Below are 11960 nucleotides of genomic sequence, written 5' to 3' on the forward strand. Positions count from 1 at the left end.
GGGCTGCAGCCCACCAGGGAAATGCCCGGTGAAATACATGGGCGTTCCGGCCTTGACAAAACCACACTTAGGGGCTCCTTCTCTCTTGTAAGCAAATCCCGATTTAGGCACAAGTTCATGTTTGCAGCCAAATTGTCTTTATACTTTCGGCGTTAATTACACACCTCATTGGCGACTGTTCCACAATTTGTGAAAGATACAACGTGATACCTGTTGTGCAGGGAAATAACGCACATTCCATGTTATAAATTGTGAAATAAATGCTCATGGTGCGTTATGCCCCGCTACAAGGTCTGAAACTCGGAATGGGGCAGTAACTAGCCACTTTGTAAAAGTCAAACCTGGCAGTGTTGCACTGTATCACAATTAACTCCTGGGCACATGGGTTATGATGAGGCCCTCAGACCGATTTTAAGGTATGTCTTGATCAAAGCTGCCATACATACCTTGAGCAATTTCTGATAAATATAAATGGAAGCTGGAAAAAGTGTCACGTCATGGACAATCTGACCAATTAGTTTCTGCCATTCAAACTCCCCATTTAGGTAAAACAGAATTTTTTTAATGTCTTTCAGAATAGGTTATCTGGAAATTAATTATTTTGAATAATCAGTGCATAGAAGGAATAAAGCGGAGATAATGCATTTAATAAATAGATTATGTACTGCTAGAAATGCTAAAAAAAAAATATTTTTTAAAGTTACCATCTAAATGAACGCTGACTGCAAGAAGAGTGATGCTAAGCTGTACACTCCTAATAGGAAATGCAAGCACTGCCAGTGCCCTGTGGCAGACTGGCTATTCCTTAACGTTACAAGTTTATGTCGCTGAGGTTCAATTAGTTCTTTGCAGCAAATTACCACCGAGGGCCTTTTTTAATCAGTGCCTTAAGTAGACATTCTTTGTTATTAGAAATCTTCAATGAATAATAACTAGTTCATTACACAGCATTGTGTTAACTTATGAATTCCGAGAACATGTCTTTAATCACTGATGAATATTTAAAGATTGCCTCTGCTCTTAAAAGGAACACGGTGCTGCAACAAACTACTGAAGCGTCTGGAGTTTAAAACTCATGTCTGAATGCTGTCGGAGTCTGTGCATATTTTGGAGTTTGCTGGGTTCAGCATTGACTATGGGCAGGAAAGAACATGGTCATTCACAGAAGGATAACAGCTGGAAAAAAAAGTTCTGATTATAGCCCGGTAGCTAAGCACCGTCCAGGAAGCTATAGGAAATACATTTATATCAAAGCAGGGTCGTGGCAACCTTTCATCGTTTCAAGGTTGAGCAAATTATTACCATTTTAGAAGAGTAATATTATTCTTTAAACCCCCAAGACAACCTATGTGGTGTGCAGAGTGGGACAGATTTACACAAAATAAGTAATTCGTGCATTATTATATACCACAACTTGCTTCATTTCCCTACAGAATCCCATAATGGACGTTGGAAAGTGCATCATTTTGTGTAGGTACTCTTTCTGGGAACTTGGCATATTTTGAACTCTGGGCAGTGAGAGACGGCTAATCAGCTTCCTACTGCATATGTGTACCCTAAAACCATTTGGGAAATTTGGCTTTGGGTAAGCACATGCCAAAATCTGTGCAATGTACCCAAGGGCCCTAAATGTGAAAAGGCAAATATGAGATGCAGTGGGACCTTATACCACTCATATGTGGGATTTTAGAAACGTGGCAGAGTGAAAAGTTAGCCTTGAAGCTCACATGGTCCAGTCGTCCCTCAAGCGCTAAATCATGTATGTTTTGTTAACCTTTTTGCATCTGCATTCGCAGTTCACTTATAGAGATACTCACTGAATAGTCTCAAAGTGTCTTTTTGTTAGACTTTTCATCCTTGGCATGATCTCCCTTTACGTTTCTCAGTTTGTTTGTGTGTGCTGTACTCTGTTTTTGCTGTTTTTGTTAATCTGGGCACTTTACCACTGCTAAACAGTGCTAAAGTGCAAGTGCTCCTATACAAAATGTGTATGTAATTGGTTCATCCATGATTGGCATATTTGATTTACCAATAAGTCCCTAGTACAGTGCACTAGAGGTGCCCGGGGCCTGTAAATCAAATGCTACTTGTGGGCCTGCAGCACTGGTTGTGCCACCCACATTAGTAGCTCTGTAAACATGGCTCAGGCCTGCCACTGCAGTGTCTGTGAGTGCAGCTTTAAACTGTAAATTCGACTTGGCAAGTGTATCCCCTCGCCAGGCCTAAACCTTCCCTTTTCTTACATGTAAGACACCCCTAAGGTAGGCCCTAGCTAGCCCCAAGGGCAGAGCGCAGTGTATGGTTAAGTTACGTCATATAGTAATGTGTTTTATATGTCCTCACAGTGAAATTCTGCTAAATTCGTTTTTCACTGTTGCAAGGCCTGTCGCTGTCATAGGTTAACCTGGGGGCTACCTTTAAATATTATTAAGGTGTAGATTCCGTTGGGGAGCGGATAGACATGGAGTTTGGGGTCTCCGAGCTCACAATTTAAAAATACATCTTTTAGTAAAGTTGATTTTAAGACGGTGTGTTTGAAAATGCCACTTTTAGAAAGGGAGCATTTTCTTGCTTAAACCATTTCTATGGATTCCCTGTCTGTGTCAGTTTGACAATTGGGCTGGTTGCACCTCTCACTAAGCAGTGACACAAAGGGAGCTGGGGTGTAGTCTACATTTCCTGATTAGCCATCTGCACGAGGAGGGAGGGGAAGAGTTGTCACTCACACCTGACAGGGCTGTGCCTGCCCTCACACAATGCAGTCTCCAACCCCCTGGTGTATGTCTGGGGCCTGGCCTGGGCAAGGCAGGATTTCACAAACAAGAGAGACTTTTCTTTGAAGTAAGTCTACTTCATAGGGCAAAATGGGTATATGAAGGGCACCCAAAACCACAGACTTTAGATCACTTCTGGAAACCAAGAGGAACCTCTGCCTTGAGAAGAGCTGAAGAGCTGCCCTGCCTGTGACTGTCCTTTGTAGAGCTATCCTGCAGTTGCTGCTTCTGCCTGTGTTAGAGGACAAAGACTGGACTTTGTGTGCCTTCCTTCTTGTGAAGAACTCTCCAAGGGCTTGAATTATAGCTTGCCTCCTGTAGTTTGAAGTCTCAGGGACAGCAAAGACTTCTCTCTGCCAGCAGCTGGAGCCTCTGCTGAGATTCCTACCCCGCCAAGTGTTGCCCATCCAGGTCCTGGGGCCCTGAAAGGAGAAGCCGGCATAACAAGAGTGAGAAATCCACGCACTAACCACCGTGCTGGGAAAAGATCGATGCAACTCTGAGACGTGGCTTAAATCGACACTTACCTGCAGTGCGGCTGGAAGATCAATGCACGCGCCTGGAGAAACGACTCGCAGCACTGCTGCCCGAGGCTGGTGAGATCGCAACCCACACTGGGTGGTTTTTGGATCATCGTGCAGCAGGGTTTCTGACGCAAACATTGGTGGGTGTGTAAAAATGAGGCAAGGCCTCCCCGGACCCGAGAGTGCTGTTCGGATAGACGCATCGCTCTCCTGCGGAGAGAAGAAACAACGCATGTTGACCCGACTGAAGGAGAAACGACGCACGGTTACGCTTGTGAGTGATATCGATGCATTGCAATCCCCTTTTGACGCTCACTTGCCCGTGCAGGGTTATTTTTGATGTGCCCAGGTACATTTCAACGCTAAGAGCATTAGCATTGTGTTTAAAATTACATGAAGACTCTTTTTGTTTTTTAATTGATGACTTGTGTATTGTGTCGTTTTGGTCTTGTTTTGTTTAGATAAATAGTCTCTATTTTTCTAAACCTATTATGTGTCATTTTGTAGTGTTTTTATTAAGTTACTGTGTGTGTTGGTACAAATGCTTTACACCTAGCACTCTGAAGTTAAGCCTGCCTGCTCGTGCCAAGCTACCAAGGGGGCAAGCGGGGGTTAGCTGAGGGTGATTCTCTTTTACCCTGACTAGAGTGAGGGTCCTTGCTTGGACGGGGTAACCTGACTGCCAACCAAAGACCTCATTTCTAACACTTTCCAATGATGGAACTTACAATACATTTTAAAAGCATATTTTTGTATCTCAGTCTAGGTAACAGATATACAGCCTGACTTAGATTTTAATGGATGGGTTACTCCGTCACAACGTGACGGATATCCCATCTGCCGAAATATAAATCCTATTATTTTACATGGGATGTACAGTATATTTCAGTGGGAGAGAAATCTGTCTAAGTTGAGATGGAGTAACCCATTCACCAAAATCTAAATCAGGTCCATAGTTTTCATTCTTGTGACATTCAAATGCACTTTAGAAATCTAATTCAATAGTACAGTTAGATTTATAGCTCAAATGTCACAAATGGGGTTTCTACAAAAGTTGTTATTTTTCTGACTCGTGAACCAAGTGTCATCAAACCAGATCTGTTGTGAAAAGCCGTTTTCTGTGCCACTAATTAGACTTGTTACTGAAGGGCTTGGTTAGGCTTTTGGTGCAATTGTGTGCTCAATTTCAGCAAGAAAACTAGAATAGGATTATAGTTACAGCAGCGGTATCTCCAGACAGAAAACATCTCTGCTGCACCTATGAGCTGGCTGTGAGGAAAGAAAGGGAAGAGGGTAAAGGTTCGACGTCTGTTACACAAATGAAGGCATGATGGTTTGACATCTTCACTCATATTCCAATCACTATACCAAGAGAGAAAGTTCTTTATATCAAGTGGGAAAGGCTTTTGATGTAAGCCTTTGCCTAGTCAAACTGCTTCCTTGGAACAGGGGAAAAGGTGTTCCTCAGGGAGGGTTTTTTGTGTTTTAATGTAATTGGAGGCACCTTGCCCTATTTTGAAAGAAGAACCGGCATGCCAGTGGTACTGCTTTTTGACTACAGACACTGTGGCCAGGTATGCTGGAATTTTGGAACGTGTAGGAGTTTATCATATATCACACACATAGATTGATGAAGAAGTTCAATCTGCCTTTTAGTGAAATCCCTCCATTTTGAAACCTATGCCCTCACCCACTTTCATAGCATGCTTTATTATCCACCGGTCATGTTTCTACAATCCCTATGCCATAGTGAATAGGAGTGGTGCTTGATTATATTTTTAAGCTCTATATTAGAGTTATGGGATCTGATACTTACCGATTAAAACTGCCATCAAGAATAGCCTTCAGGAACACCCAATCCATTTTGGTCTTTAAACCAGGGTTCCTCAGACAGGATTAAAAACTAGACTCCTGGTCTCTGGGCATTATCACAAAAGTTTTCAGCCAATCCTAATACTCAGCTCAGGGTCCATGGCCTTTGTCAGGGCTATGAGATCCCTCTCTTTATTCTCCCTTCTAGTAAATCAATCTTTGTTTTTTTCATGGACAAAGTTTAAGTGATACACCATACAAATACCTTCCTATTGCTATGTATAGATGATTATGGAACTTTTCTCTGTAAAATAGGGCCCATGAGCATCAGAATTATACTCAGAACTAGAAGGCACACAAGCCATGCCACTACAAAGAGCGCAGGGGTAGGAGTGGCCAGAAATAGATATTTATCATTCAGTGAAACATTGGGAATATTTTTCAGCCAAGGCTATCCAATAAAGGTGCACCCTAAGAAAGACAAAATTAAGATGTTAAAAATACACAGGATTTCAAACAAAGTTTCAGCAATTAGGGACTTCAAAAAAGCAAAAAATAAACTTTGATTTGCAATTTATTTTTCTAGTTATTTGTTGGCTCCATTATGTCATTATTTCCTATGGGCTGGTATTTTAAGTCTCTTTAAGTCATTATGTCATTATTTTCCATTGGAATGTTTTGTAGTACCAGTGGTTGGCCACTAGTGATGCTGGAGTGCTGACGCTGAGCTGAAGTGCATTTATTGGTGTTTTGGGTCCTTATTGGCAGTACTAAATATAGAAGAGCTTTTTATGAATTGCAATGGTCTTATTGCTTGTAGTTAGTTTTTCCCCATTTTCCAGTCATCTGTCACCCTTTCCACATTTACTACAAAAACATATGCAAACAAACGTGCAGAGCTCCTCAGTCAGGGTGGAGATATCTGCACAAATTAGACAGAGTAGGCAGAGGGCGAGAACTAAGGGGAATATTTACACGCCCCTTGCTCCACCTTGCACTGCCTTACCGTAATTTTTTTACTCTAAGGCAGCGTTAAGGAGGCCTTTCCCCTGTGCCATATTTACAAAATGGCGCAATAACTGCATTCCATATTTACCTATGAACCGCCCTGTGCTTTGCTGCACTAGCATCAACATTTTTGGTGCTAGTGCAGCAAAACACCACAATAGCATCAAAAGGTTTGATGCTATTGTGCTAACCACCGCCATGGTACCATTGTGTTGTTAGGTGGTGGTAGAGGGACGCAAGTAAAGTGACGCATCGCGACCGATGCGCCACTTTCTTCTAACTCTGCCCCTAAGTGTACTACAGAACACAGTTTGTGAATTGACCCCCAAGTTTCAATTTTTTTTTTTATTTGCAGTTTTATACAGCACAGACTTGGCCCAAGAGCATTAGAGCACTTTACATGGGTGCCACATTACATTATACAGGGTCATATTACCAGAGTCATGGGATATTGAGCCAACACCAGGAAACAAATCTGGTTGCTCGGTTTCAAAACTAGTGGTTCTGGAGGTTAAAGTGGATACTAGAGAAGGGCGAGAATCCTTAGTATCAGTGGACAATGAAAAAAAAATTCTGCTGTGTGGCAGCATTCTGGCACCTTAACAAACTGGGTACTGTACATTTCTGAAAGTGAAACACTCTTTAGAATTTAGGGCCTGATTCTTAATACTTCCTGCAAGCATAAATGGCAGATCTTGTTTCAGAGAATCAATATATGTGGATATTAATGTTCACCATAATTCCCAACTTGCTACCAAAAGAAATCAATCAACATGGTTGTCTATGCACAGTACTAAATCTATTGGTTGGGTTGTAAACATGGGTGGAAGAGGACTGTGGTTATTGGGAATGTAGCTTTTCACACACAGCATTGGTTTGTGTGCCATAAAGGATACTTTAGTGCAGAGGTTTCCAATCTTTGGACTTCTGTGGTCACCCACTTTATTATTACTCGAACCCGGGGATCCCCACTAACTACCGGCCTAAACATTGCAGATGATTTGAAACGCAAAACAATACACAGAAATGCAGAAACAAGCATTCATCAAACACATACATAAAATATAACAGATTTGTTTAATTTGCAAACAAATATAATTTATGGGAAGGTTGGAGGTGGTCTAAATGTTATTGAAGACTCACATCCTCCATCCTATATTCTGTTTGATGCACCTGCACCTCTCCCACAAATCAATTGGATGATACTAATTTAATTTTTAGCCTCCAGTTTCAAATTCCTTGACATTAACAGTCATTTTTAACTTTTTCAGTTTGACATATAGCCACTTTATTTATGTATTCTTTATTAATCTGTTAATATTATTTAATTTTCTAAGCACTTGCGGTTTGTGCACTTGCACTGTGTGCTGTCAGGCCCAAAATGAGCAATTACATTCTGGACCCGGAATTACCTCGTCCAGTGCCAAATTCAGTTCAGTTATGAGCCTATTTTCACACAAATTTTCCTCCTTCTTTAAGTAGGAGATAACATCTTTGGTATTGAGCACTTGGAAATATGCAGGTTAGTATCCCCCATAGAGATACCACTCCCATTACACATAAAATAGGCCTTATTTTTGTGAAGAATGTACCCACATTTCATGATGTGTAGGAGAAGTTAGGAATCTTATGAGAAAACTATTCATAAACAGTGTTTAATGTAGCAATGCACAAACATGTAGATCGTCCGGAACCGGAAAGAGAAATAATGCACAGGAGTAAAGGCAGGAATACTCAAGAAATCTAGGGCTTAAGTAGATCTCCATGAGCAAACCCCAAAAAGCCTGAAAGCACAACGATCATTCAAGTACGTTCCGATGTTCCAAAAATATGTTTGTGAACTGCTTGATCCAGCGGTGCTCAGACCACAGAAAGCTGTATGAAAAAATGATAGACAACTGCAGAGAGATAGTGCACTTGTATGTCGTACATGTAATAGCATTTATATTTCGGCGGCTGGGCTATCCCTCACCATTGTGCCGGAGTAACTCATCCACTGATATCTAAATCGGGCCCTTAGTGTGGAAAAGGGTACACGAAATGGGCTTCATTTTACATATGAACATTAGAATGATCGACCTTGTCAAGAAAATTCATTACTTGTTGAAAGCAAAATCATTAGTCTCTAAAGACAAATTCTAAATGCAGGCAAACAAGAATATTTCTTATATTGCTTAGATAATTTTCAAGATGTTCAAAATAAAAAGTTTGTATCTGCTTTTTAATTGATAACCTTATCATGTGCCTGTTTGGGGTCCATTATTCTCTGTATTGCTATAGTGACAAACTGTGTCCTTCATAAGAAGCAGTCAGTAGATACCATGACAATAGACCACTGGTGGTTCTTTGTGCTTGAATAAGTCAGCTGTCTGCTGGTTAATGCCACCAGGGTGCTTTGGTTTGAGGGGAGGATGGACCTCTGGGAGCTACATTCATATCTCTCAGGTTTTACTACCTGTCAGTGAATGCTCTCTGATGCTATAGGCCCCTGATTCTAATACAGAAATATAATGAGATTGCAACAAACGTATACCTTGTTAGTACAATATATGGCGTACCATGCTACAATTTGTTAATAACTAATATTTGGGATAAGGTATAGAATGACTTTTTTATTTTCACATTTTAAACACTTTGCACTCATGTCTATGTCCATTAAAGTTATCTCACCTATTGCACAATTAGTTATTGATAGATGAACAATCATGCTATTCGAATATGTGATGAAATATGTGGTAACAAGCTTTATTTCAAATAAATTATAGATACATTTTAGAGTAAATGTACCTGAAATGTCTACAACCTGATTTTTATCTAGCTTTTTAATTATCGTAACCCATCAAGTCATCAGGGAAGATGAAGTTTGTAAGGCCTATGACAGTGTGTAATTTGAGAAGGTGACTTCGGGTCCTTGCAACCGGCACTTGTCAATACTGACACGTATGACAGTCTGCTACATGGTAGCGCTGGCTGTCTAATTCAGAGATGAGCAAAAGAACAGTTGTTTAATAATTATATATAAATTAAAGACAACGTATAAATGCCACCGCAGTCATTCCTATAGATCTGGGGGCTTGGAATAGTTTGAACTGTCACACTTGTAACAGTGTGATGGTTAGTGGTTTCCACTGGCAGTGCTGGCAGGAGTAATTGGTGGTACAAGCTGCAGTGGTTTAATGACGAGGGCAATGGCATTTACAAAATTACAATAATTGTTCTTCACACGTATTTAAAAAGAAAGCTTCATGTAAACTGTGTATCAACTGATGAAGAAAATTAATTTTCTGAATTTTGCATTCTATATGTTAATTTTTCTGTTCTGTGTTTTTGTTTTAGGTCATGGAACAAAAGGTGTTTTTGAGCTTCTTTCTGGCTGGCGTAGGACTAGAGAAACATTGCCATTCAAAGACAGAGTTGCCGGGGCATATTCCGATGTCATGGTTTCCTACACAATGACCAGCTCTCTGTACATCATTACATTTGGAATGGGTGCCAGCCCTTTCACAAACATAGAGGCTGTAAAAATATTTTGCCAGAACATGTGCATTACCATTTTATTGAACTACTTCTACGTCTTCTCATTCTATGGATCTTGTCTTGTCTTTGCTGGCCAACTGGAACAGAACCGTTATCACAGTGTCTTTTGTTGCAAAATTCCCTCTGAGGATTACTTGGATCGGCAGCCCATTTGGTTCCAGACCATGATGAGTGATGGGCATCAGCATTCGTCCCATCACGAGCCGGATCCATACGAGAATCACTTCATCCACCATTTTCTGCGAGAACACTACAATGAGTGGATTACTAATACCTATGTCAAGCCTTTTGTGGTCATTTTATATCTCATTTATGCATCGTTCTCCTTCATGGGCTGCTTGCAGATCAGCGGTGGCTCAAATATAATCAATCTGGTAGCGAGTTACTCCCCCAGTGTGTCCTATGCGGCCAGCCAACAGAAATATTTTAGCAACTACAGCCCTGTGATAGGATTTTATATCTATGAGCCCCTGGAATATTGGAATGCTACAGTTCAAGAGGACCTGAAGACTATCAGCCATGGGTTCAACACAGAGTCCTGGATTGAGCAGTATTACCAATATCTGAAAACTGTAAACATCTCTGCCTCTAACAAAACAGATTTTATAGCCACCCTCCAAAATTCCTTTTTGAAAAAAACTGAGTTTCAGCACTTCAAAAATGACATAATAATCTCGAAATCAGGGGATGACATTAACATTGTTGCATCTCGCATGTACTTGGTGGCCAAAACAAGTGAAAATACTCAGCGAGAAGTTGTGGAGTTGCTTGAGAAGTTGAGACCTCTTTCTTTGATACAGAGCATTAAATTCATTGTGTTTAACCCCACCTTTGTTTTCATGGATCACTACAGCTTGACGGTGACTATGCCTGTCCTTATTTCTGGCTTCAGTGTCCTTCTAGCGTTGATATTGACGTTTTTCCTGGTTATTCATCCTTTGGGAAATGTCTGGGTAATTGTCACAGTAACCTCCATTGAGTTGGGGGTCCTTGGTTTGATGACACTGTGGAATGTTGACCTAGATTGCGTTTCAACCATGTGCCTTATATACTCTTTGAACTTTTCCATAGATCACTGTGCACCTCTCCTTTACACGTTCGTGCTAGCCACTGAACATACACGGACTCTGTGCATTCAGGACTCCCTCATGGAGCACGGGACGGCCATCTTTCAGAACATCACCTCTTTTCTCATTGGGTTGATCCCACTTCTGTTTGTGCCTTCAAATTTGACCTACACGCTGTTCAAATGCTTGATGCTGACTGGCAGCTGCACACTGCTTCACTGTTTTGTCATTTTACCAGTATTCCTAACATTTTTCCCACCATCCAAAAAACGTCACAAGAAAAAGAGACGAGCAAAACGGAAGGAGCGGGAAGAGATTGAGTGCATAGAAATCCATGAGAACCCAGAACCTGTGACTGCAATTTGAAAGGTGTTTATAAATAATGCAAAATAAGGAGTGATGCAGAGATGCAAGGTAGACGTGGTGGACCAGAGATGCTTGTGCTGGCCAAGAGTAACGTGGCAATGATCAGGAAGAGGGTCACGAGACAAGGTGGTGCAAAGGCAACCACAGAAAACGGAGTGATCCAAGTTCACTTTGAATGGGTGTCAGACAGTTTGGTTGTCCACTAAAACTTGCCAAAATACAGTCTACTGTTATAGATGTGAAATGAACAGTTTGGATATAATTGACAGGCAAGGTTCACAATTACTTAAAAACAAACACACACAAGAGCAAAAAATGCAAGGTTTGATTATGGAGCTTAAATTTTAGAGCTAACTTTAGATAATAGAGAAATCTATGCAAAATGCTGCCCGGTTTGTTAATTGTCTGTGTTACAATTCTGTCTTTTATACAATTCGCATTTCTAAAAATATTTATCATCAATAGTGCACTGATGATAGTATGTTCATCAATGTTCTTAGAATGTTTTATAAAATGATGCCTACCCCAAAGACTTCAAATCTACTGCTTATTTTCCAATTGCAAAATGAAACCCAGAAAACAATGAACACATTGCCCATGTCTGGTTGATCTCAGCCTGATACTTAAAAAAAATATGACAGAGCTAGGGCAGCAAACCACAGGTATATATGTCCGAGACACTGCACTCCTTATTATGGAAAGGAATAATCACTGAGTGAAGAGATTTATGTAGAACAAACTTGAAAAACCTAACCGCCTTGAGGCATTCAAAGCCACTCATTCACTCTCTCCTCTAAAAATAAAAAAGTTGGTTCAGCAGCATTGCGTTCACCTCATTTATACATGTAGTTGCATATTCTGTTGCCATGAAT

General features: G+C 40.7%; 1 protein-coding gene across 2 annotated transcripts in view; it reads left to right on the top strand.

The window, feature by feature from the left end:
* Positions 1–11606, top strand: part of PTCHD4 (patched domain containing 4) — a 333586-nt gene extending 321980 nt beyond the window's left edge. For both annotated transcript variants that reach the window (XM_069236782.1, XM_069236783.1), the window contains exon 3: positions 9455–11606. In XM_069236782.1, coding sequence (XP_069092883.1) covers positions 9455–11088 — 1634 coding nt within the window. In that variant the 3' untranslated portion in view covers positions 11089–11606. The remainder of the gene's footprint in view (positions 1–9454) is intronic.
* The last annotated feature ends 354 nt before the right edge of the window (positions 11607–11960 follow it).

Source organism: Pleurodeles waltl, chromosome 5, assembly GCF_031143425.1.
Source record: "Pleurodeles waltl isolate 20211129_DDA chromosome 5, aPleWal1.hap1.20221129, whole genome shotgun sequence".
In the NCBI taxonomy this organism is placed as follows: Eukaryota; Metazoa; Chordata; class Amphibia; order Caudata; family Salamandridae; genus Pleurodeles; species Pleurodeles waltl.